The sequence below is a fragment of the Macrobrachium nipponense genome, chromosome 12, assembly GCF_015104395.2.
Source record: "Macrobrachium nipponense isolate FS-2020 chromosome 12, ASM1510439v2, whole genome shotgun sequence".
Classification (NCBI taxonomy): Eukaryota; Metazoa; Arthropoda; class Malacostraca; order Decapoda; family Palaemonidae; genus Macrobrachium; species Macrobrachium nipponense.
Window position 1 is genome coordinate 47,474,321 of NC_087205.1, and position 27,695 is coordinate 47,502,015.

The window sequence follows — 27,695 nt, forward strand, 5'->3', positions numbered from 1 at the left end:
TTCCCCACAATGAGTTTGGGTGCATATGTATATCTAAGATGACTTAAATTATAAAAGCCTTTATGTATAAGCTAGCTTTTGCAACAACACATATCTTACGAAAAATTACTTATGTGAAGATGGTTTTAGTAGTACAAATGATAGTTATTGTATCGTTAAAAATATCAAAGTGAACGAAGTCGCAAAGTCGATTCTATGTCATGTTTTTAACTTTAACATATAGTGGTATGAAAAACACCAGTGTGTCGTAGCGATGCGTCATCAATATAGTGGTATGAATACCACATGGTGTTGTAGCGATACGTAATCACAAAGTACAAATCCTTTTCCCGGACCATCCTCAGAATTTTACGACTCTTCAACTTCAAGATCGATATGGTGAAATATATTATATAGTCATACTTATTGTTAAAATTCACAAGTTGAACTGCAAAACATTATTATATTTTGATTGTTTATGTACATATATTTTTTGTGTTTTACAGAATGTTTGTTTTGGAAATAATACCTATTAGTGAACATATGGTATTAACTGTCCCACTATTTTATTATAGGTGATCTTAATTATCTCACATTCATTTAACAGTATATATATATTTATTTAAATAAACTGTAATTAATGAATAACAATAATGAAAAACATAAAGGGAAAAAATGTTTTTGCTGCAGTAGTGGTGTTTGTTTGATTATGCATCTGACCTCACATTTCCGAAATCTGAAAAATTCCAAAAACCGAAACATCGGAATGTGTGTGTACTGCACATTTTTTTAAACACGCACACAATGTCTACACATTTACTGATACCCGTTGGTGAAAGACTCAAATTACAGTACGTACGTATTTATTCCTGAGAGAGAGAGAGAGAGAGAGAGAGAGAGAGAGATGAGAGGAGCGAGAGAGAGAAGAGAGAAGAGAGAGAGAGAGAGAGAGGAATGATTAAGGACTCCAAGGCGTGTTATTTTTACAATTATTTTATTATTCATTTTGTTTTTTGGGATTTTTTTTTAATCTTGAGATTTTCTATTCAATTCTCGAGATTAATAAGAAAATTGCCGTAACTTGACTAGCATCAGCACACATCTGAATGACTCGGCCATTAGCAGGCTAAACCAACCAACCTTATGAACTTGCATGATACATGAGATACATGACAAAACACAAAACCACTGTTTATTGGTGAAAATTTTGGGGGTCGCACGATATGGGAGATTGCACGTTATTCGAGTATATACGGTATGTGATTTTTTTTAGCCTTTTATGGAACAAAATCTAGCAAGAAATTGCCATTCCCAGTTGGCAACACTGGCCTACTCACGTTTGTCCAAGGTTTGTTTGTTGTTGTTATGAAATGTGTGTGCGGCGCGTTCTTTAAATTGTCCACCCATATAACGAGTTAATTATGTGGCATCCAAAAGCCCTGATTCTTTTACTCTTATGGGAAAGACGCCTAAAGGTCAGATGAAGGTTTTTACGTGGAAGTATACTATTAACGTGTTGTGACGAGGGAAGAGATGTTTTCGCTGCATACTGTTGGTAGCATTATCGTTATTATATTACTGGATTGCACTGCAAAATCGTCGCCATCTTTTATCAACATAGATTGTTGGTGAGTACCCATATGATTTACATAATTTTGATAATTCTCTTACCACTCATCCTCTCTTTCCTTGTAAAAAAAAAAAGAGGCCCACCATGCGTATGTAGGCTTCTAGCTGTAATCCCTAGGCTAGTAGGCTACATATGTACAGTAGTACATATACTACATTTATTTTTTAAGGCTAATTTTGTACAATAACTTTAAAACTGTCTTGAATTTAGTTTTAGGTGATAGTTGAAAACATATTTGGTGTTTGAACTAAAGTAGGCAGTTATAAACATTGGAATAGTGGTCTTGGGTGGGTTAACTATTAAAGTAGGCAGTTTTAAGCAATTTTTGAGGGGGTATCAGGATAACACGGGTATTTACTTATCACGGGTTCTGGGCCCTATCCCCCGTGGATAACGAGGCCCCACTGTATATAATTTTTTATTATTTATATTATCTTTATGTTTGTCTATTCCGCCAGACCGGCGGAGTGCCCACTCACCATCCGGGTTCTCCTCCTGCCTGCAGAATTTTTATACGGTGGAACTGAGCTCCACCTACCCTTATTATTATTTCTTATCCGGATTAACCCTCTCATGTTCCTCCGCCGTCCTCGTACTCCTCACCCCGGTGTATAGACTGGTAGCTAGTTTGGTGAAACTCCTTACTCCGGTGCCCCAGAACTATCTGATTAGTATCAAAGCTCTTACGGACTTATCTCTAACGGAGAACAGGAGAGGGCTAATTCCAAAAACTTTTTTACTCCGGCATGCAGCGGAGTATTATATCTCTTAACGGGCTAGTCCTGTTAGTAACTGCCGATACTCATGTACCTGTCCACTTACAGGCTACCAACTGCCAGGAACCCAGCTGCAATGCCATATTGCAGGAACCTTGTGGCCACGAGGTCTGCCAGACTCACGCCCCCTGTACCATCCGCCATGGTGACATGGTGGTATGGCATCACGAAGCCTGCTCCATCTGCTACGACTTGATGGATCAGTTTTCCTCTGGCGTAAGTGTATACCGGAGTACTTTGCTTATAACTGGTTATTCAAGCAATTCTGTAAGATATAAACATTGTTTAGTTTTAAATATTTAATCATATAACTTTGGGGATTCGTTGTAAGGATTACAATGACCCTCTCTTTCAGGCTACCGCCGTGAAAGATGCCGCATCAGCTACCCTGAAGGCCTGGGTTGGCAGGTTCAGGAAGAACGCGTCCAAGGGGCAGCCATACATCCTGGACAAGAGTATGGCTGTCCGCCTCTTCCCGGGCGGGTAGTCTACCGGATATGTCGACCTGGCAGCGGCGGCTCCATGCATCGCCGCCATTCAGCAGCAGGTGGCGCAGGCACTGGCGGCCCAGGGCAACCCGGAGATCGTCGAAGAAGTGGCTACCCTGGACCTAAACTTAGAGCCAATGGCAGTAGGTGAACAAGGTAACTTGTTAGTCGAGGGCTCAAGGGCTTCCCTTGGGTCCGTCTGGATCGTCTTCCCCTAATTTCTCTTCTACTTCCTTCCAAGGTTTTTCAGAAAGTGATGTTCCGGTCAGGTCGAAATATGTTATTGTTAGTATACAATAAGGTTTTGTACATACTTACCTGGCAGATATATACTTAGCTTTACGTCTCTTACGTCACGACAGAATTCAAAACTCGCGGCACACGCGACAGGTAGGTCAGGTGATCTACCTTACCTGCCGCTGGGTGGCGGCTGTAAGAACCAATCTCCCTTTCCAGCCAGAATTTTTCTCTTCCACCTGTATCCTGAGGGGAGGCTGGGAGGGCCATCAATCGTATATATCTGCCAGGTAAGTATGTACAAAACCTTATTGTATACTAACAATAACATTTTTGTACACGAACTTTCCTGTCAGATATATACTTAGCTGATTGACACCCTTGGTGGAGGGAAAGAGACAGCAATATAAATATGGAAAAAAGGGGTAACAACACTTGTTGTAGGATGTAAAATACAACCTTGGTTCTTACCTGTTTAGGCAGAAGACTTCGTAGTTACTGTCTATGAGTCTGCGTTGCCTGAAGAGCTTCAGCGAGGGCGTAACCTAAAGCTGACAGACTCTTTGGGTCTATCAAAGGGATTTGGTATCCGCTTACTTGATAGAATCCGAGCAGGATCTTGTCAAAGGGGATTCGCCATCTTATATGACAGAACCTAACCACTATCATTGCAAGGAGCTCAAACAAAAACCGAACACCTAACCAATCTAATCATTGTTAGACATACGACATGAAAGACATGCCTACCCGCATGCTCTTTCAAACAACCAAAAAACTTACAACCTAAACAAGGGGGAAAAAATATACTTACAAACGGGATATGGTTCTTCAAGCTCCCTGCCCCAGCACCGAATCCGCCGATACGTACGGGCCTAACGCGAAGCACTTTTCATACGTAATTTGACGTCTCCCAGATAGTGGTTTGCGAAGACTGAGTTGCAACGCCAGAATGTTGCCTTCATAATATTACTCAGGGATATGTTTTTATTGAAAGTTAATGAAGTGGCAATAGCTCTTACCCTCATGACTTTGGACCTTCAGAAGCTTGAATTGACTTTCATCACATATCGCATGTGCTTCTTTCACCAGGCTTCTGATGAAGAAAGAAAGCGCATTCTTCGAAAGAGCCCTCCTTTGATCTCTTACAGAGCACCAAAGGTTGACATCATTGCCCTTAAGTTTCTTCTTTCTCTGAAGATAAAACTTTAAACTTCGTACTGGGCAAAGTGACCTCTCTGCTTCCTCGCCTACTAAGGCAGACAAACCTCGGACTTCAAAACTCCTAGGCCAAGGATTTGAGGGGTTCTCGTTCTTAGCCAAGAACGAAGGCAGGAATGCACAGATAGCTGCATCTCCTCTGAACCCCACTTTCCCTTCTATTGCATGGAGTTCACTAATCCTCTTTGCGGAAGCCAATGCCATGAGAAAAAGTGTCTTCCTCGTGAGGTCTCTAAAAGAGGCAGACTGAGGCGGTTCGAACTTAGGGGACCTAAGGAAGCGTAGCACTACATCCAGATTCCAACTCGGAATCTCTGGCGAAACCTTTTTGGATGTTTTAAAAGATCTTATTAGATAATGAAGGTCCTTGTCTTCTGAAATGTTTAAGTCCCTGTGCCTAAACACCGCAGCCAGCATGCTACGATAACCTTTAATGGTTGATACCGCCAGTCCACTTTTCTCCCTAAGGAAAAGTAAGAAGTCTGCTATTTGGGTTACAGAGGTACTGGAAGAGGAAAAGTGATGGTTCCTACACCACCGTCGAAAGACGTCCCACTTCGATTGGTAGACTCTAAGGGTAGAAGGCCTTCTTGCTGCTGCGATAGCCGTTGCAGCTCTTGCAGAAAACCCTCTCGTTCTGACCAAACTTTTGACAGTCTGAAGCCAGTCAGACCGAGAGCGGGGAGGTTTCTGTGATACCTGTCGAAGTGGGGTTGTCTGAGCAGATCGATCCTCTGTGGTAATGTTCTCGGAAAATCTACTAACCATTCCAGTACCTCTGTGAACCATACTTGTGCGGGCCAGAACGGGGCTACCAGCGTCATCCTTGCTGCCTCCGATTCTGCAAACTTCTTGAGAGTTTCTCCCAGTATCTTGAAGGGAGGAAAAGCATACATGTCTAGGCCCTTCCAATCTAGGAGAAAAGCATCTATTGACACTGCCCTTGGGTCCGATATCGGAGAGCAGTAGTTGCCTATCCTCGCATTCTTGGCTGTGGCGAAGAGGTCTATGAAAGGCCTGCCCCAAAGACTCCACAGGTCCTGGCAAACATCCTCGTGAAGAGTCCACTCTGCAGGCAGGACTTGATCTTTCCTGCTTAGGAGGTCTGCTCTGACGTTCTTTTCTCCCTGTACGAACCTGGTAAGGAGACAAATCTTCCTTTCCTCTGCCCACAGCAGAAGTTCTTTTGCTGTCTCGTACAGGGAGAAGGAGTGAGTCCCCCCTTGCTTCCTGATGTATGCCAGGGCCGTGGTGTTGTCCGAGTTGATCTGAACTGCCGAAGCTAGGACGTAGGGCTCGAATGCTTTCAAAGCTAGCCAAACAACCATCAGCTCTTTCTTGTTGATGTGCCAGGTCACCTGTTCTTTCTTCCAGGAGCCTGACACTTCTCTTGAGCCGAGCGTTGCTCCCCAACCTGTTTCCGACGCGTCGGAATACAACACTTGGTTGGGGTTCGGAATGTGAAGGGACATCCCTTCTGCAAACCTGAGAGGGTTTGCCCACCAAGAGAGGTCCTTCTTGATTTCTCTTGAAATCTTGGAGGAGAACTCTAGGTTTTGCGAATGACACCTCCAGTTTCGATGTAGAAAGAACTGGAGAGGTCTGAGGTGCAACCTTCCTAGAGAAAGGAATTGCTCTAACGAGGAGAGTGTCCCCAACAAACTCATCCACTCCCTCGCTGTGCATACGTCTTTCTCTAGGAAGGCTTTGACTTTCTCTGACCCTCGGGCTATCCTTTCTGGAGAAGGAAAAGCCCGAAAATCCAGAGAAACCATCCGAATCCCCAGATAGATACGATCTTGACTGGGGATTAACTGAGACTTTTGAAAGTTCACCAAAAGTCCCAGAGAACTCGCCATGAAAAGGGTCTTTTGTAGGTCCTCCAAACATCTTTTCTGTGACTTAGCTCTGATCAGCCAGTCGTCCAAGTAAAGGGACACCCTGACTCCCTCCAAATGTAGCCATCTTGCTACATTTTTCATTAGTCCTGTGAAGACCTGAGGGACTGTTGAAAGGCCGAAACACAAGGCCCTGAATTGGAATATCCTTCCTCCCATCATGAACCTGAGGTATTTCCTTGAAGAAGGATGGATCGGCACATGGAAGTAAGCGTCCTGAAGATCTAGGGACACCATCCAATCCCCTGGACGAAGAGCCGCCAACACTGAGGATGTCGTCTCCATGGCGAACTTCCTCTTTTCTACAAAGAAATTCAGGGCGCTTACATCCAGAACCGGTCTCCATCCTCCTGAGGCTTTTGGAACTAGAAACAGGCGGTTGTAAAAGCCCGCTGAGCATGGGTCACTCACTAGCTCTATAGCCTCTTTCTCTAACATTTGTTCTACTGCCTGCGTTAGAGCGTGGCTCATGATGGGATCCCTGTACCTGGCCACCAACTCCCTCGGAGTCGTCGTCAAAGGTGGTCTTTCTGTGAAGGGAATCAGATATCCTTTCCGGATAATCGAGAGGGACCAGTTGTCCGCTCCTCTCTTTGCCCAGGATTGCGAATCTTAGAAGCCTGGCACCTACTGATGTCTGGAGGACTACTTTCCTACTTCTTAGCTCTGGATGAGCGCGAGAAGGATCTTCCTCTCTTCTTGAAGGGTCTATTACCTCTTGAGGTAGAGGCTCTAGAAGGAGGGCCCCCTCGAAAGGGCTCCTGTCTACCTGGAGTCTCCTTCTTAGTCTTCGTCTGGAAGGAGGTCCTAGGTTTCCGGGCAGACTGAGCGAGCATGTCTTGAGTCGCCTTCGCAGAGATAGCTCCTGAGATGTCCTGGATTATCTTCTTTGGGAAGAGAAGCGGCGAGAGTTGCGAATAAAGAAGCGAGGCTCTTTGACATGCGAGACGGACTTGTAAGAAAAGAGCAGAAGACTGATCTTTTCTTAAGAACCCCTGCTCCAAACAGGGAGGCTACTTCGCTCGATCCATCTCTAACTGCCTTATCCATGCATGTCAGTACACTGTTGAGATCCTCGGGCAAAATGGAATCCGGGTTCTGAGTCTTTTTAGCCAAGACCCCCAAAGACCAGTCAAGGAAGTTGAAGACTTCCAAGACTCTGAACATTCCCTTCAACAGGTGGGTCAGAGCTCGTTCATAGCCCAGGTAGTCTTAGCTGACAAGAGAGCCGAGCGTCGTGCGGCATCCACCAGTGAAGAGAAGTCCGCGTCTGCAGATGACGGTAGACCCAGGCCTAGGGGTTCTCCAGACTCATACCAAAAGCCTAGTCTGCCCGTAAGCTTGGAAGGGGGGAAAGAAAAAAGAGTCTTCCCTTTCTCCTCCTTAAAAAGAAGCCAATCACCAAAACCTCTCAAAGCCTTCTTCATCGAGATGGTTGGCTTCATCCTCACACAGGAGGAAACCTTCGTCTTCTTAGAAGTCGAGAATAACGAGAGAGGAGGAGGAGGAGCGACGGGAGTAAGAGCGTCTCCAAACTCTTGAAGAAGGAGGTCTGTCAGGATCTTGTAGGACGAGACCGAAGAATCCTTAACTAAGTCCTCTTCTGAAGGTTCCACTTCATCCACCGACAAACCTTTGGCTTCTTTACGAGAGCAGCTGGACTTCTCTAAAGAAGTGCGTCTATCTAGTGAGTGTCTGGCAGCCGTCTGGCGCCTATCAGGGGAAGCCAAAGCTTCGGGAGAGCTCCTATCGAATGCGTCCTTCCTACTCCGATGAGTGAGTCCTCTGTGATCCTGAAGTCTGCTCCTAGATACACGGGAGTCCAAATGGGGGGCGCCTGCTAGGAGAGGAGAGCCATACTATGCTCACGGCGTCCTAACAGAATCCATGCGCCTGTCAAAAGGAGAGCGGCTGCCTGGCGAACTGCGCCTAAAATGAGGAGAACGCCTACTAGGCTCTTGGCGCCTACCTACAGGAGAGCGAATCCCTGGAGAAGATTGCCTACTCGGAGACAGGCGTCTACCATGATCCACAAACTTAGATCGAGACGCGTGGGTCTCTGCAAAAGGTAGTCTCTCAGCCAAGACATTTCTTTCAGGCTCTTTACGCCTGACCTGAACAGAGCGGCTAACAGGTGAACCGCGGCTATCAGGAGAAAAGCGCCTATCTTCCGCACAGTGCTTGGAAGCGGGAGAGCGGCTACTTGGGGAGTAGCGCCTACCAGGCTCTAGGCGCCTAACATAAGGAGAGATCCTGTCTCTTGAAGAATCCATGTAAGAGGAGGCTCTCTTATCCGGAGAATGGAGGATCTTCGGAAAGGAGCGAGAAGACGAAGCTGTGCGCTTATCTTTAGACGAGCGCCTACTAGGCGCTAGATCCCTTTCTACTGGAGAAATGAAGTCGCCAGGAGAAAGCTTCTTGGGCGATTGTTGCCTGGAAGACGACAAGCGTCTGCCGAGGGAAGAGCGCCTCCTTCCATCTGCTGTTACAGGAGAGAGAGCCACCTCCGACTGAGAAGGCAACGCAGGCGAAGGAAGCCTAGACTTCTTGACGGGGAGAGAGACGTCCTTCTTACGACGCGTACCTCCAGCCAAGGAGCCGGCCAGAGCCGAAATCTGAGCTTGCAGCCCCGCAAGAATCCGCGCTGGAGATCTTGCAAAATCTTCCACAGGGGATGAGGATCGAAGCCTACTCTGAGGCGAGAACTCCTGATCCCTCCTGGGTTTCTTGATATTCACTTCAGGCTCTTCTGGAAAACATTCCGGGCTGGAAGGAAAGGCGCAAGGAGCCTTCCAGGCTCTCTTCAACGGTCGCGATGAATCCGAGGCGCTCCATCCTCTTCTAGGCGAAGGTGAAGAAGAAGAAGAGAAGCATTGGCGTAACACCTCCTTCTTAGAGCGAACAAAGGCAGCCTGGGAACGAACATCAGGATCTACCGAGGGGACGCCTGATCGGTGGGAGTTCTCCCTAACCTTCCTGCGGCTGTTGACTTTCCTCCTCCACTGGGACTGGGATCTGAAGAGGTCTAGGCCTGGAAGCATTAAGGAGCCGATCAGACGCACCCTCCACTGCACTGGGGTCACTGCACAATTCACCTTCACTATTACTCTTACCTTGCAACGAACGAATTTTCTTCTCCATGTTAAGGATCATGGCTCTCATGGTTGCCACTTCCGATGTTGTATCTTTAGGTTCGATGCAGGGAGCAGGAGCTGAAACGGGAGAAGGATCTAGTGCTACAACAGGATTGTCTACTTCTACCTCGCTAATACGAGACTTACTAGAACTTCTAGATGAAGCTTTTCTCACCCTGTCTTTTTCCAACTTCCTCAAGTAGGAAGAAAGAGACTTCCATTCACCCTCATCCAACTTCTCACACTCATTACACGGGTTAATAAAAGAACATTCTTTACCCCTACATTTCAAGCATACTGTGTGAGGATCTACCGTAGCTTTCGGTAGCCTCACCTTGCATTCATCTATAGAGCACACCCTAAACATAGAAGATTTCTTAACCTCTACATCAGACATCTTGAAATCAAAGAAAAATCCAAACCAATAGTCAAAAAACAATCCACAAGCACCTATGCCAAGCCAACAAGATCGGGTACTTCACCGAAAGTCAGTCCAAATAAATCCAAGGCAACGAGAATCGAATAAAGCTGTCAGGAGGTAACAACCACAAGTGTAGTCATCACCGGCGACAGAAAAATTCTGGCTGGAAAGGGAGTTTGGTTCTTACAGCCGCCACCCAGCGGCGGGTAAGGTAGATCACCTGACCTACCTGTCACGTGTGCCACGAGTTTTGAATTCTGTCGTGACGTCAGAGACGTAAAGCTAAGTATATATCTGACAGGAAAGTTCATGTACAAAACCACTTCTGCTATCCCTAAAGTGAAAGGGAAGAGGGAGTTGAAGACCCTAGAGAAGACGTTGTCTAAGAAGACCACGTCTTCCACATCTCATAAGTCTCCGGCTCACCACCCCGGAGCAGAGAAATCGAAGTCCTCTTCGACTTCATATTCTAAAGGGTCCAGAGGCAAGTCCTCTAAGGATAAGGCCCGGGCCTCTACAGAGCCTTCAACGTCCACTGGAACACGTCCTAAGACTCCCATGTCTATCAGGGACCCTAGTCCCTTCAACACAGAGGCATTTACTGCTAATATAATGCAGCAAATGGGAAACTTGGTCGGTAACCTAGTTAACGACAAGTTTGAACAGATGTTCTCACACATCTCCACCTCGTTCGAGGAGTCTGGTCAGTCAATCCGGAGTATTTCGGAGAGACTGGCAAATCAGGAGAATCTGATGGCGGGCCTCAGGGAGAATCCCGCAGCAGTTCTCCCACAGTCAGGTGTGGCGGCACAACCCATGCCAGACTATGATTCCCTTCCTCCCTTCACTGCCAGTAATCCATGGAGGGTTGCAGCTTATGCCCCCTTTAAGGATGGCATGTTGACCTTGCCGGATTGTGGTACTCGAAGAATAGAAGACTTCGAGTTCCACCCCGCCAACCTTCAACCACCATTTATGGGCTGTGCTCGTCTGACAGAGACGGCAATGAGAAGGGAGGATAGGATCCCAAAAGAAACGGTAATTTATAGCCAGGATCAAGCTCAAAGGGAGTGGATCAGGAGCCTAGAAGATTGGGACTGTATAAATACCAAACTTCAGGCTTTCAAAAGCCACTTTACCATCTTTGTGGCAGAAGAAGAAACGCCCATCCCCTTCACCACAAAGCTAGCAGAGTTGACTTTACACGCCGCCATGAAAGACGAGCCTATGCCCCAACTTAGGAAGACAGAGCCAACTTCACTTCTCCTTCCAGGGACTGAAGACCTTTGGGCAGATCTCCCAGCTACCTTCACCGTAGGAAAGCTCAAACCAGATTGCGCAATCGCAAAATTTGGCGAGAGACTTCCTAGACTTTCGGATAACCTTATCCAAGCAGAATTTGATGCTAGGACTAGGTTAGGGAGGACCTTAAATGCCCTAGTGATGACAGAGGTTGCCGCAGTCACATACGGGACGGAACCTCTTTTTAAACTTCTAGCCAAAGCAGACACACACCGTTCAGTGTGATCTGTACGACTTTGTCGTGGCAAGACGCAACTGCAGAAAACATGTACTGCAAGAGGCCACGATCCATCATGAGCCTAATAAACTACTGGCGTCTTCAATCTGGGGCACTGACCTCTTTCCAGATGCTGTAGTGAATGAGGTCCAGCACAAAGCAACAAGGCTTAACCAAAGCTTTAAGGTCCGCTGGGGCCTGACATCCAAGAGGAAGCCCGAACCTACTTCCTCAGCTTCAAAGAAGCTGAAAAAGCCTAGAAAGTTCCCACCTTTCCAGGCTGCTCAGCAACAGCAGGTGGTACAAGCCGTGCCGATGTCCCAAGTGGTTCAGCCGTCAACGTCCAAGAACCAGTCTCAGCCAATACTGCTACTGACCTCTCAAAACCAACCTTCGACCTCGTATACAGTATCTCCGGCCTTCAATCCAGTCTTTGAAGGCCAGGCGTTCCAAGCCTTTAATAGGTTTGGAAGAGTAAGCAGGGCTAGAGGTGCATTTTGCCAGAGAGGTGGCGGAAGGACACCTAGCAGGGGCAAACACTTCCGGGGAGGACGTGGATCACGCCCTGCCCCAAGTCAGTGAGAACCCTCAGGTAGGAGGGAGGCTGTTTCTCTACCGTCACAGGTGGGGGTTCAGCAGTTGGGCACAGAGCATTGTGTCCAAAGGACTGGGATGGAGTTGGAACAAAGGTCCCCCTCCATCCAAGACCTTCCTTCAAGAACCAACAAAGGAATTGACAGAGTATGCACAAGAAGTCCTTCAGAAAGAGGTAGTATCAAGAGTCAGACATTTAAAGTTTAAAGGGCGCTTGTTCAGCGTGCCAAAGAAAGGCTCAACCAAATGAAGAATAATCTTAGACATGTCCTGTCTAAACTTATTCATTCGTTGCGACAAGTTCAAAATGCTGACTATCTCGCAGATACGGACCTTACTTCCCCGTGGGGCCGTCACCACCTCTATCGTTCTTACAGACGCATACTATCATATCCCAGTTGCAAGACACTTCCGCCCGTACCTAGGCTTCAAGCTGGGAAACCAGGCATTCTCCTTCAAAGTGATGCCCTTCGGGTTGAACATAGCCCCCAGGGTGTTCACAAAGATAGCGGAATCAGTAGTTCAACAACTAAGATCCCAGGGGATAATGGTAGTAGCGTATCTGGACGATTGGCTCGTTTGGGCAACAACCGTCGAAGAATGCCTCAAAGCCACGAGAAAAGTAGTACAGTTTCTGGAACATCTGGGGTTCCAAATAAACAAGACCAAGTCCAGGCTACCGCCGGAATCTCGTTTTCAATGGCTCGGCATTCAATGGGATCTGAACTCCCACACTCTGTCAATTCCGTTGGCCAAAAGGAAGGAAATAGCCAAAGCAACAAGGCAATTCCTCAAATGCAAACTAACATAAAGGAGAAACCAGAAAAGGATCCTGGGCTCTCTCCAGTTTGCGTCAGTTACAGACACTCTGTTAAAAGCGAAGTTGAAAGATATAAATAGAGTATGGCGCTCAAGAGCAAACAACAAATCTCGGGACAAGTTGTCAGCCATCCCGCCGATTCTCCGCAAACGACTCCGCCCCTGGGCGGAGGTCAAGAACCTGTCCAAGTCGGTCCCTCTTCAATTTCCCCCTCCGGCGTTGGTTATCCACACGGACGCTTCTCTAAGCAGGTGGGGAGGATACTCCCAATTCAGGAAAGTACAAGGGACTTGGTCACCTCAGTTCCGCCGGCTTCACATAAATGTATTAGAAGCTATGGCAGTATTCCTCACATTGAAGAGGCTTCTACCAGCCAAGAAATCCCACATCAAGCAGGAATTGGACAGCGCAGTGGTAGTACACTGTATCAACAGGGGAGGATCCAAATCGAGTCATGTGAACCACGTCATGATAGCCATTTTCTCACTAGCAGCCAAGTACAAATGGCATCTATCCTCCACTCATCTGGCGGGAGTAAGGAATGTGATAGCAGACGCCCTGTCTCGTTCAGTTCCTCTAGAATCGGAGTGGTCTCTGGACAAGCGCTCATTCCAGTGGATATGCCAAAAGGTCCCAGGCCTCCAGGTGGATCTTTTCGCATCACAATCAAACCTTGCTATGTGGCCCCCAACCTGGACCCTCTGGCTTATGCCACAGACGCCATGTCCATAGATTGGAATCAGTGGAAGAAGATATACATCTTTCCTCCAGTTAATCTTCTATTGAAAGTCTTGAACAAGCTCAGGTCTTTCAAGGGACAAGTTGCTCTAGTAGCCTCGGACTGGCCCAAGAGCAATTGGTTCCCCTTCTTCTGGACTTGGGTCTCCGACCTCAACGGATCCCCAATCCCAAACTGTCTTAATCAGTACAAATGAGGACTGTGTTCGCTTCCTCAGGAATTCTCAAAACCCTAACTTTATGGACTTCATGAAGTTCGCGGCTAAAGAGATGCAAATATTGATCCTCAGAATATCCTTTTCTTAGAATCGGATAAAAGAGAATCAATGTTGCGTCAGTATGATGCAGCAGTTAAAAAACTAGCAAATTTCCTGAAGGAAACGGATTCTCGAACCATGACTACTAATCTGGCTATATCCTTCTTCAGATCCTTATTTGAAAAAAGGTCTAGCAGCTAGTACTATTACAACCAATAAGTCAGCTTTAAAGAAAATCTTCCAGTTTGGCTTTAAGATAGACTTAACACACTCTTATTTTTCGTCTATTCCTAAAGCTTGTGCTAGGCTCAGACCATCAGAGAGACCTAGCGCAATCTCATGGTTCTTAAATGATGTTCTCAAACTGGCTTCAGATACTGACAACGATTCATGTAGCTATATACCACTCTTAAGGAAAACATTATTCCTGCTGAGCCTGGCCTCAGGAGCCATGATATCTGAACTGTTGGCTCTATCCAGAGACTCTGGCCATATTGAATTTCTCCCTTCAGGAGAAGTTCTTCTATCCCCAGATCGTAGTTTTTTGGCCAAAAATGAGGACCCCTTGATGAGTTGGGCTCCTTGGAAGATCCTCCCTCTTCCTCAAGACCCTTCTCTATGTCCAGTGACGACCTTACGAGCATATTTGTCCAGGACATCATCTAGGTCCTCAGGTCCCCCTTTTTATAAGGGAAAAAGGTGGCACTATTTCCTTAAAAGGGATCAGGCAACAAATTCTATATTTTATTAAACAAGCTAATCCTGATTCATTCCCTAAAGCCCATGACATCAGGGCAGTAGCCACCTCAATTAATTATTTCCAACATATGAATTTTGATTATCTAAAGAAATATACAGGCTGGAAGTCGCCGACAGTTTTCAGACGTCACCACCTGAAATCCTTGGAATCTCTTAAATTTCCGGCAGTAGCAGCGGGAAACACAGTTTCTCCTGACACTGTCTAAGTAGTTTTAGTCATAGATCCAGATCTCCTTTCTACCGGCCTCACTAATAATTTTTCTGTGATCCTGCCACCAGGCTCGACCCTGTTTGAGCCTTAGCTGCCAAAAGTCTATATTGTGATGTTTCCCTTATTTTTATGCTAGGGTTACTCACAACTGTATATATATTGCCAAAAGGCTATGTCGTGATGTTCTCCCTTATTTTTATGCTAGGGTGACTTACATCTGTATATATTGTATTATTCTAGTTTTAAGTTATCATAAGTTAGCATAACTATACTGTTAAGTCCTATTACATAATTTAAGGCTAACATAAGTCACTATGCATTAGTTTAAGAATTTATATGATAACTTTCTAAACATTTAACCCTTACGCCGACTGGACGTATTTTACGTTGACATTTTTTGTCTCTCGGGTGCCGACCGGACGTATTTTACGTCGACATACAAAAGTTTTTTAAAAATTCGTGGAAAAATACTTTTAGGCCTACCAGCCGAAAACTCTTGAATTACGCGCCTTGGGGGATGCTGGGAGTTCACGGATCAAGGTGTTGTTTTGTTTACAATCGTTATGCAGGCACGCAAGCGCGAATTTCTTTCTTGCCGCACTAAAAAGTATCTGTGACACATCTCGGAAATTATTTCGTCACTTTGACATAATTTTTGTACCGTTTTAAATTAGCCGTTACATGGAGTATTATATATGAAAATGTGTGCATTTTTATGTAGAATACAACAAAAAAATACTCATGATTGTAGCTTTTATCAGTTTTGAGATATTTTTATATAAATAACGATAAGTGCCAAAATTTCAACCTTCGGTCAACTTTGACTCTACCGAAATGGTCGAAAAACGCAATTGTAAGCTAAAACTCTTATATTTTAGTAATATTCAATCATTTACCTTAATTTTGCAACTAATTGGAAGTCTCTAGCACAATATTTCGATTTTATGGTGAATTTATGAAAAAACCTTTTCCTTACGTCCGCGTGGTAACTCTTCCGAAAAAAATTATACATGCGATTGTGGTAATGTTTGCACCATTTTAAAATTAGCCGTTACATAAAGTTTTATATATGGAAATGTGCGCAATTTCATGCACAATACAACTAAAAACAACCCATGGTTGTAGCTTTTATCAATTTATAAATATTTTCATATAAAAAATGATAAGTGACATTTTCAACCTTCGGTCAACTTTGACTCTACCGAAATGGTCGAAAAACGCAATTGTAAGCTATAACGCTTATATTCTAGTAATGTTCAATCATTTCCCTTCATTTTGCAACAAATTGGAAGTCTCTAGCACAATATTTCGATTTATGGTGGATTTATGAAAAAAATAACATTTTCTTTACGTCCGAGCGGTAACTCTTCCGAAAAAATCATATGTGCGATTGTGGTAATGTTTGCACCATTTTAAATTAGCCGTTACATAAAGTTTTATATATGAAAATGTGCGCAATTTCATGTAGAATACAACAAAAAATAATTGAAGGTTGTAGCTTTTCTCATTTTTGAAATATTTGCATATACATCACGATAAATAGAAAAAAAACCACGTTCGGTCAACTTTGACTCAACCGAAATGGTCGAAAAACGCAATTGTAAGCTAAAACTCTTACAGTCTAGTAATATTCAGTCATTTATCTTCATCTTTTACCGCTTCGGCGTTTAAGGGTTAAGCTAGATTATACTCATATTATGTCTTTTCGTGTTTTCTTGTTACCTCTTACTGTTACCTTTTCCCCAAGCTTGTGGCTAATTCTCTGATACTATTTCACAAAGCGACATGGGCTGAGCCCAGAAAAGGGATTTTGACGAAGGAAAAATCTATTTCTGGGCAAAAGGCCAAGGTTTGGGGTAAGAAGGGCACGTGCCAAGCTATTGTACTTTTTGATACCGGATCAGAAAGATCTTATGTTTCTGGTAAATTTGTGAAAAGAGTCCAACCTAGATGGGTTACTAATGAATGTATATCATATTCATCATTCGGAGGTGGTAAAGCCTCTAAAAGTAATCAACGTAATGTGCATGATTTAAATTTGATTGATATTAAAGGGGAGAGTCATTCCTTATTTGCATCTGAAATACCTGATATTCTCTACAGTTAGCAGATGATTATATGAATAGCTGTCATGTTAATGTTGATATTTTAGTAGGGTTAGATCCTTATTGGAAGTTCATATTACCTAATAAATATGTACAGTATGAAAACTTAGCTGCCCAAGAGTCTTTATTTGGATAGATTTTATCTGGTTCTTTTATTGAATCTTTTGATAAAGACAATTTAAATTCCCAACTTTTGTGTATCAATAATGTTTTGAATCTGCTCTGTATAACTTTTTGGGATTTAGAATCTGTGGGTATTTGTACTAAGGAGGCTGTTTCTAATGATAGTGATTTAAGTAATGTAATGAGTAAATTTTCTGAATAAAGGCTGCAAAATAATGAAAAACTGGCCAGGAAAAGGTTGGATAATTTGAATATCAAACTTGGTAAAATTCCTGATCTAAAAAGAAAATATGATGAAGTTTCCAAAGAGTATGATAGAGATTGTATTATTGAAGAAGTTCCTCCCTATGAAGTGGTTACATCTTATCCTGTATATTATTTACCTCACAGACCTGTTGTGCGAGAGAGTAGCAATTCTACTAAGGTTAGGCCTGTGTTTGATGCCTCAGCAGTGGGTTGTAATGCTCTTTCCTTAAATGACTGTCTGAATGTGGCCCTTCTCTGAATCTTGATCTGGAGTATATTGCTAAGTTTTAGGAGATGGAAGGTAGCCTTAACGGCTGACATTACTGAGGCTTTCCTTCAGATCAGGGTTTGGAGAGAGGACCAAGATGTACATAGATTCTTATGGAATTGTGCTGGTACTACGTATATGTATTATGAGATTTGTTCATGTTCCCTTTGGTAATAAGAGCAGCCTATTTTTTTAAATGCTACCATTAAGCATGATTTGAAAAATTATCCCCATTCTGAAGTTGTAAATGAATTATATAATAACTTGTATGTATATGAATTGGTTGTCAGGTGCTGACAGTGATGATGAAGCATGTGTCAAGTTCAATGAGGCAAGCAAAATTATGGCTGAAGCTGGTATGTCATTGTCTAAGTGGAATTCAAATAGTAAAGCATTAAGAGAGAAATTCCATGAGATATTTGAACTATCTAGGGGAGATGAATTAATTAGTTCATTTGTTATGCTAAAATTCTTTTTTAGGATATATGGAGACTTGGGCTTAACTGGGATGAAGTATTGCCTAAAGAATTCCATTTGAAATGTCAAAATTGGTTAAAGGGTTTTAAGGAACTATACCCTACAAAGATTCAGCGAAGTTATTTTCCTAGCCTAAAATGTATATAGGAGTATTGGTAAGTACTCCTATGGTGGGAAGAATGTTGGATATGAGTCTACTTCCTATTTGATTAATTTTATTTTGTAAAATAATTGTCTTTAACTTTTCCCCTTTTACTTTAATTAATTTGGGCGTAAAATATGATTATGTATGTTTGAATAACTGACACTTATTTACTAAGAGCTATCTGGGAAATTTTATATTTGACTTAACGATAATAAAAAGGAGACCTTGGTTAAATGGCTCTTTATTGGAATCCTCAGCTTTCATGTCTTCTGTCTTTGTTCACTCCCATGGTTGCTGTCTGAGTAGAATGAATAATGAGAAAAGACTACCCATGATAGTCAGAGATACCTTAAGACATACAAAACAAAAATATTTATACCAGACCACCTGTAGAATTGTTGCCACAAGGTTCTTAGGGGTGATGATTCTACAGATGGGATACTTTGGGGTGACAATTCTACAGGCGAGTGTTCCTTGGGTGACAAATTTTCAGGTGGGGTACCTGTAGTCGTATGTTAGTGACCAGTTAGTTCGTGAAGGTTAGGTTATAAAGGTGTGGTTAGGTTAGACTGGTGGTGAGTTTTGAAATCCAATGACCAATGGCCACAGGTTAGTAACCAGTTAGCCCATGAAGATTAAGTTATAAAGGTTTGGTCAGGTTAGACTAGTGCCCAAAATTTTGAAAATCAACGACCAGTAGCTACAGGCTAGGTTAGTGACCAGTTAGCTTGTGAAGATTAGGTTAGAAAGGTGTGGCTAAGCTAAACTACTGCCCTGAATTTTGAAATCCAATGACCAGTAATCTTAGTTTAGTGAACAGTTAGCCTGAGACCGTGAAGATTAGGTTATAAAGGTGTGTTTAGTTTACATTAGGCTAGTGCCCTGAATTCTGAAATCCAATGACCAGTAGCCACAGATTTGTTAGGTAAGTTTTACCCTGTTTTGGATAACAAAACAACCTTACTCTGTGTGTCCCTTGGGTCTGGACATGCTACTCACTGACTCAGTTTTGCTAGAATAGGCTTAGGCCTAGCTGAAGTTAGGTTAGTTTTTTGTTAAAAAAATGGGGGGACAGTATGGATTTTTGCAGTTAGTGGTTACTCATCCAGGAATTATAGAACTACAGGCAGTCCCCGGGTTATGACGGTGTCGGCTTACGACGTTCCGAGGTTACGACGCTTGTCAATAGACGTTATTTCCAGGGTTATGACGCATGTTCCAGGGTTACGACGCCTACAACGCTCATCTGGGAGATGAAATATGACGCCAAAAATGTGAAATAATCAATATTTGAAGGTTTTTTTGATGAAAAATGCCATAAGAATGCAGTTTACATAGTTTTCAATGCACCCAAAGCATTAAAAGTAAGGTTTTCTTAGGATTTTTGATGATGTTCCGGCTTACGATGATTTTCGGCTTACGACGCGTCTCAAGAACGGAACCCCCGTCGTAACCCAGGGACCACATGTATTGGCTTTTTCGGCAAATTGCCACATCTTTCGATTCCTCAATTACTGCATGGCCATAAGAAGGTTGCAATGTCTTGAGTAGGCCTAAATTAGAATATAAATAATTCAAGGGCAAGCCTATGTCTCTATAATTTGTCAAAAAAATTTGATATAGCCTAGCGATTTACTCTTTCAATGTCAACGCCTAAAAATTTTCACGTTGCCATAAATAAAATGGTACAATAATATTTATCTGTTTGTTTACAAACAGAATATCCTATTCAAGAGCTGTGCCATGAATCATACAAATTGCATATAAAAGTGTTATACTTCATCGATTTTCATTATTTATTAAACTAGATTTTTATAAATGCATTATTTTTAGACTACACAAGTATTTCATAAATAAACTGGTCAAAAAAACTTGTAGCATGCAAATAAAATTGTCATTTAAGAATAATGAAAATATAAATTACTAGGTATAATTATCGTACACACAGAAAGAGTGAATGCTAGGATAATGACGTCATTGCCCCAAGTGAATTCTGAACGCTGATTGGTCCTATTTTCTCCCATAAGCCGAGTTTTAACACAGATCACAAATATGCCACCAGGGGTCAAGGCCCCAAAGATATATGATATCTATAAATCTAAAAAAATGTGAAAAAACCACTCTCTAATGGTTGCCAATACTGCGCAGCCTCAAGAAAATGTTGGTAATACTGCCGGCTCCCGGACTGACTGGGAAAGGGTTTCTGGGGGTGGGGGAAGCTTGAGAAAATTCCATGGTGAGGGGGTGGGGGAATGACTTGAGGCAGTTGGTTGGGAGGGGCAATAAGGCAGAATCGAGGAAGGCTCAGAGGTGTTGTTTTGAAAGGTGGGTGGAACTGCAGAGCAGTTTCTATGGCTGAGAGGAGGTGGGGATGCAGTTGGATAGAGCTTGTTTGGTTTCTTGTTTTTATGTTAATGACATAGTAATTCACGTTTTATTAAAGAATATCTACAGTACAGAGAGAGAAACATAACCAAGGAATTTTTACACTGAAGGCTAAATACAGTAATACATGCACTCCACTTTTTATCTACTATACCATTTCTTCCTACACGATGTACAAACCATTGGTCCTTTACATTAGGAATCATCTTCAGCAAAGCTGGAAAATGCCACTAGACTTTTATAGCAGTAATCTGGTAGTTGACTACCATTCGGGAGGAGAATCCTTGCACTCCCAAGCGCATGTACATGTATTCACTTCGCTTTCAGCCGCCATCGGATGATGACGCATCTTTATATCACTCTTGGATTGACTGTCACTAGCTCTTTGCAATACTTTCACAGTGAGATCTTTCCTTACTTTTGTTTTTAGTGTATTGTTATTTTGGTTTGCCATTGATTTTGGCATATTTCAATCATGCAAACCCCAAATTTTACTGTGCCAGCTTCTAGCCTACACCTCCATAGCACATATGCCCATGGGTGGACAGAAGCGTAATATTCACATGTTCAGTGTGAATATCAATCCTCATTTCTCGGCAACAGCTAGATTGCAGAGGATGGAATTGCAGTCCTGCACTTTTGGTGATTAGTGTTATTCTTGGACCCGTGCAATATGTAAGACTCCGGGGAGAGTGTTCTTGGGGGTGTGGTACCGACTGAGGGTCACGGCCCTGACGAATCCCTCGGCACCAGGTTCTTCACACTCGTTGTCTCCCCCATGGGGTTCCTCCGCATTGTTCCTTCCTTTCGCCTGATTTGCAAGACAAAGGGGATGGAGTGGAGGCTGCGGTTCCTGAAGCCTTCCACAACACTCAAGGATGCTCGGATGCAGTCCCCCTGGATCTTGTTTGAGGACCCTCATACACTCTCTCAGTTACATTGCCATTCACTTCTAAACCACTTTCATTCAAATTCCCATTATCTCCCTCACTACTATCCTCCCAAATCTCATTCACTACTTCATCAATATCTCCCCTATTTCTGCTACCACACCACTCGGTTCATCCATACTTCTGTCAAACTCTTGCAAAGATTTATCCATACTCTCAATTACCTCCTTGCTACTTGGTTTCCTTCCCATTGAAGTCTCACTTATCCCTGTTGATTCAAACCAACATACACTACAAGTATCATTCATTCCCTCAAAGTACTACATGCTTTATCAACCATTTGCACCTTAAAACTAACACCCTTATCATGCTGTTCATGCTTCTTCCTTCCATTCCCTTTCTCTACATTCTTCAAGAACCTGTACCCTAACAACATATCATACTTATCACTCATTCCCTTGATCACATAAGTCACTTTCATCCATCACTACCCCTTCAATCTCTATATTTTCACGCAACACTCCCACCATAGGCATACCTAAATTTCCCATTCCTTGTGCTTCCCCTTTACATTTCCTATTTCAAACTCACTCCACAACTTGTCACATCCATTCTTAAAAAGAACATTGACACTGCACCTGGTATCAATTAAAGTAACCAAACATACCCCTTTGCGCCTAACTTTTACACTCATACATTCATGAGTTCTATCCCCAAACCCTTTTTCATGCAACAATCCTTCACACACGCCAGAGGACCCACCCAACTGAATCCCCTTTATACCTCATTTCCCAAATTTCCAGCCTGATTCATCCTCTTTGCCTACACACACTCGCTACATGACCTTCCATTCCACATTCAACACTTTTTGCATGCAGTTCCTTACACATCCTAGCATAATGCCCATTCTTTACAAAATTAACACAAACTTCGTTCACACGGGTACCCCGACATCCACTCGCTATATGCCCTACCTGCACACACCTGTAACACCTAACATCCTTACCTTTCTTGCATTCACTCAATATATGACCTGTCTGCCCACACCTGAAACATGCTCCCAACGCCCACCAACACTCATTCTTCTTGTGTCATTGCTTTCCACATCTATAACACTACTCTCTTTCATACACCTATAAGGCTCACTACTATTTCTAAAATGTCGTTCCACGTTAACCTTTCATTCGTCCATCGCATTTTCTCCTTACGCTTTAAATTCATTAACTCATACACACTCTCTGGTACAGTCGCCAATAACTTCCGCACTAACTCCTTACACTAATTTATCCCTTTGTCCCCAAACTTTTTCCTAGCTAATGTTTCCACCTGCACACATACATTGACAATGACTTACAACATTCATTCTTGCCACTTCAAAATCATGTTTTCTCCTATATCTAAAGCTACTCTTTATCCTCTTTGCCTGTTCCACAATCCTGGCTTTCACACACTCATACAGCACATTCCCTACAATCATCATTACCCCATACATACTCAACAACAATCCCGTCAAAAAACTACCTAACTCTCTTGTTATCCCTATACTTCATACTTAGCCACACAATACAGCAACAACAAACACGAAACACATGTCAAACACATGAACAACCGACAACCGATACTTAAGCACTATTACACATATACTTACAATCTAATATACCTAAAGTAACCAAACATAATGCTTTTCACACCTAAATACAAATACAACAAAACAATATCTTTCTTTCACACAATACACATTTCCACTTCATGTAAATAAGGAAAATATACAAAGCTACATTACAACTTGCGATAAAGTACAATCTTTCAACAGAGGTAGTGAATATCAAGGCACCAACAATTACTTGGTTGGTAACCTTAGCTTCATCCCAAATAAAAAAGCACAAAGGTAAACCGAACAGTTTCCATCTTTATCAAGTTATTTCCCCAATATCTTAGGAAACTTGTGGTACTACTTTGATTATGCTGTCATACAACACTGTGGATAATTGCATTAGTACGTATACACTTATCGATGAGCAATTTTACATTTACTTAGATGGATTTACAAAAAATATATTTTTTCACACTTCATGAAAAGCTGAAAAGCACTACAATGCAGTATAAGAAAACAATGAAACAGCTATGGTAGCACTTATGGTATGTGGCAGTTTATATACATGCATAAAGGTACTAGAAATAATTCCAGTTTTGCATTTACAAGCTATGAAAAGGAATACATATTGTGCATATGTTACAAATCTAGAGAATTGTGCATATTTATTACAGCACTTTCATATACATTAAACATGAATACAATTCAGTAAGTCTTGATTTTGGACAATATGATTCCAGCAGCAGTTTTGATTATGTATTATATTTAAAAAATACTGTTTTATGAAAAATCTATCAAATACTAATCACAATTAATCAATAACACATAAAAAGTATATCTTAGTTTCACCAGACCATAGAGCTGATTAACAGCTCTCCTAGGGATGGCCTGAAAGATTAGATATTTATAAGTGGCTAGGAACCAATTGTTTACCTAGCAATGGGACCTACAGCTTATTGTGGGATCCAACCAGCACTATACCGAGAAATGAATTTCTATCACCAGAAATAAATTCCTCTGATTCCATGTTGGTTGTGCCAAGAATCAAACTTCAGACCACCGGTTTGGTAGCCAAGCGTGAAAACCACTCATCCAACGAGGAACTACTCAATAACGCAGCTGATAAGCACATGATTACATGCAAAATCTTACAATGATATGGTATACAATTAAATGAGGTTCTTTAATCAATTTTTTACTGAAAATAAGAAAACTTAAGTTGATTCAATAACACATTAGCCAGAATATTCTTACCTTAATTTTTCCCATGTACTCCCCACGTCCTCCAAAAAGGCCAAAACCTCCTACTAACACATCTGTGTCACACATGAACCTGATGGCCTCAATAGAGTGACCTGAATATCCCCATCCTCCACCGTGACCTTTGAAAAATGTGAATAAATTAGCTAAAAACTTAAATCACTATAACTCATCAAAAGATATTTTCATTTGCTCAAATGGAATTCACAACTTACGACTGTGTACATTTCCATGTAATTTAAAGAAACAGTAGTATAAACTTTGATAACACATCACTCAATAAATGTTCTTAAATCCTCAAAGTTTCTGGACTTCATTGGTGATTTAGTAAACATCCGGACACATTTTTCCTTCTTTTAGAAAAAAAAATATATGGGAAAAGAGATTAAGATATGGAAAACTGTGTGAAGCCAAATTTTGTAAGAGAAAATTCAATATCCGTTTGGTACTTTATTTTCACATAATTTTGAGAATTTATTGTAAAAAACACAATACAAAGTAAAACAAACCACTTAAATAATAGTTCATTTATCTATTTTAATAAAATTTTAAGAAAATGTGAGATAACGGGTCCTTAATGAGAACAACTAATTTACTCTTTCATTTTCAAAATTCATTTGACTAATTTTGAAAGAAAACCATGTGTATTACTTTTGTACCAATCTTATCATTGTTAATTACTTTACCGGTACATAAAAATAGTAATTGGTCTCAAAATTGGATTATATATTTTTTCAACATAAACATCCATTACTTAATAGTAACCCTTGTGTGATAGCATCAGACACTCCCTAGAAGTCTCTTAAATTGCCTCTATTAGTGAGAACTAATTTTTTACCCGACAGTTGTTCAGTCAACAGTGGCAGTCATTGAATCACTAGTGTCTCTATTTCATGCCTACCTCATTATAACATCCAACTTCCACCATCATAAATGTTTTTATATAAAATTTCCCTCTTAAGGGGTTAGATGATAATTAGTTTTCCACTTTGCATCAAGCTTATTCTCCCTGAACTCCCATCAGGTCTAGGCTTACATTTACAGCATCACCTTTCCCCATGACTTCCTGGGTCATCCTTCAGGTCTTAGTTGCTTCCCTTCACATGTTGAAATAGGCTTAGTCTGAGATTTCCATCTTTTTTGCACAGCCTCTTGATACTGTATCTTTTCCCCCATCCTCATTTGCAATATGATCTTCCCATCATATACCGTCCAATATAATCATCATCAGTGCCACATTTTTGCTGAATAGAGGAGAGCAAGTCTGTGCAACATTTGTAGGTAAATTATCACTGATATATTTAGAACTGATAATTAGAACAATAGAATTGTTGTGAAGAGTAAAACAAAATCATTCAAAAGCTTTTTAATGTGAAATCTATAACTAGAAACTGGAATACGTTATAATGGAAAATGACTGCTTAGATTGAATTAATACTTGTAAGATTTATGAAAATGCAACTGTTAACTATGAAAAGGAATCTGTAAAAACAAAACTGAAAAGCAGGTGAAAGATAATGTTTATAAATATAATTTAATGTCAAAAGACAAACTATGTCACAAATAAAATTCAATGAAACTACATTTTGCAAGCTATAACTTATTTTTGTAAATTTTCCACTGCTGCAAGTGACCCAAGGAATTGCGAAACTACCACACTAGAATCAGTTCTGAGGAAACTAAAGAATTTTGTAACATTATTAAGACAATGACTGCTCAATTTTGGTGGCAAGCAGTATCAATCCCAAACTTCTAGTAGATTGCCCAAGGATCCTACATTAGAGGAGTATATCTTAGTTTCACAAGACCACTAAGCTGATTAACAGCTCTCCTAGGGCTGGCCCAAAGAATTAGATATTTTTCCATGGCTAGGAACAAATTGGTTACTTAGCAACGGGACCTACAGCTTATTGCAGGATCTGAACCACATCGAGAAATTAATTTCTGGGCTCAGCTCGTGTCGCTGCGCGAAATATCCTTTAATCTATTATTTCTAGGGTAAATGTACTAACACATACCAGAGAATAAATAAATAAAGAAAAAGGTCAGTATAACTGACTCGCTCACCCTCCAAGAGGGTGTCGGTATGAACACTATGGCGAGTGAGACCACTACCACGAGCCAAATGCCAAAAGAATTCTCCCACTACAAAATCCCCCAAGAGGAGAGCCGACCCACAGAGTGGGCAGCACTTACTACTACTACTCCATCCCATGCTGCCGACTGCTGCGCCTCTGGTGGCCATCCTTTTCAGTTAGCGCACCCAATTCAGACGTGCCATTTTTTACTCGGTGTTTTTTGTGCCCTTTCCTTTGGATTTATTTACCATGGAGCGTGCAGCCATCGCAGCAGCTAAGTTAAGTACTCAGTGTTTATTGCTATTTGGTTTTTTCCGGCCCTGAGCCCGTATTTGCCGTTTTTTAGGTATAAATACGAAAAACTCTAGGTCGGAAGCCATGGCAAGCATGGGTTTATGCCTCGTGGTGGGTTCGTTCTTGGTCGCCCATACCCAGAACATCCCCTTACTTAAGTACGCTCTATTTTAATTATCCGCTTTGTTTAGGGTACGGTCTACACGGTTTTGTCATGCATGCATGTCTTTTACCTTATGTAGGCTCCTTCCATCCAGACCCTAGCCACGGCTCTTAGTATCGGCCTCGGCTAGCTTTGAGTGGTAGACTTGCCTTCGAGTTAGTCGTACACTCCTGGATTTTTTCTCCTACTATATTGTTTTCTTTCTTTCATTTTTATTATTCATTTGAATTATATGTTATTTGTTAGGTTAGCTAGGCGTCTGGCTTGCTTAGCCTAGGTCATAGGCCCTTGGGCCTATATGCTACCGCTATTCAGTTTCGGTTGCTTCCCGATAGCATCTCTCTGATCAGTTGGTTATGTTTCTAGGCTTAGTTGTTTGTTTCTTATCGCCCCGTGGTCACTACGTGATCACGAGGCAAGCCAGACGCCTGTCCAGTCACCTTCCCCCCCTCCCGCACTCTTCTATAGAGTCGGGGGGGTGGGTCGGTCTGCATGCTCGCTCCACATACCCGAGCCTGCCCTCCTCTCCTCCCCCCAGGCGGAGGGAGTAGAGGGACGGGACAGACCCAGACTGGACCCGACCTCTCCCGGCTTCTCGGTCCCGGCCTGGATGGTAAGGTGGGGGGGGACTGGCCTTTCCCCCCTCCGTTGCTACCCCGTCGCTCCGTTGCTACCCCGTCGCGTCGCTCCGTTGCTAGCCGAGTCTGTATGTCCTCTTGCTCTTTCCCACCTTACTAGGGCTCCTTTACCACCGGAGACCTGGCATCCAGCGGAAAGGTGCTAGTCCAACCTGCAGGGTGGACCGGAACATACAGTCGGTCCCTTCTAACCACTCCGTCTCGCTGAGTTACAACACTCCGCCACGCACTGGACTTAGTCCGGTACGTTCGAGTTTTTAGGTTTAAGATCTATTATGTTAAACTATTAAGTTTATCTTAAGTACCTTAAACCATCCCCCCTCCCTTCCTGTCTCACCGATCCTCCGGGT

General features: G+C 42.5%; 1 protein-coding gene across 11 annotated transcripts in view; it reads right to left on the reverse strand.

Annotated features, from left to right (window-relative positions):
• LOC135224515 (E3 ubiquitin-protein ligase MYCBP2-like) overlaps positions 1-27,695 on the reverse strand; it is a 1,655,355-nt gene that overhangs the window by 821,778 nt on the left and 805,882 nt on the right. For all 11 annotated transcript variants that reach the window (XM_064263565.1, XM_064263560.1, XM_064263570.1 and 8 more), the window contains one exon: positions 24,167-24,294. In XM_064263565.1, the coding sequence (XP_064119635.1) occupies positions 24,167-24,294 (128 nt within the window). The remainder of the gene's footprint in view (positions 1-24,166; positions 24,295-27,695) is intronic.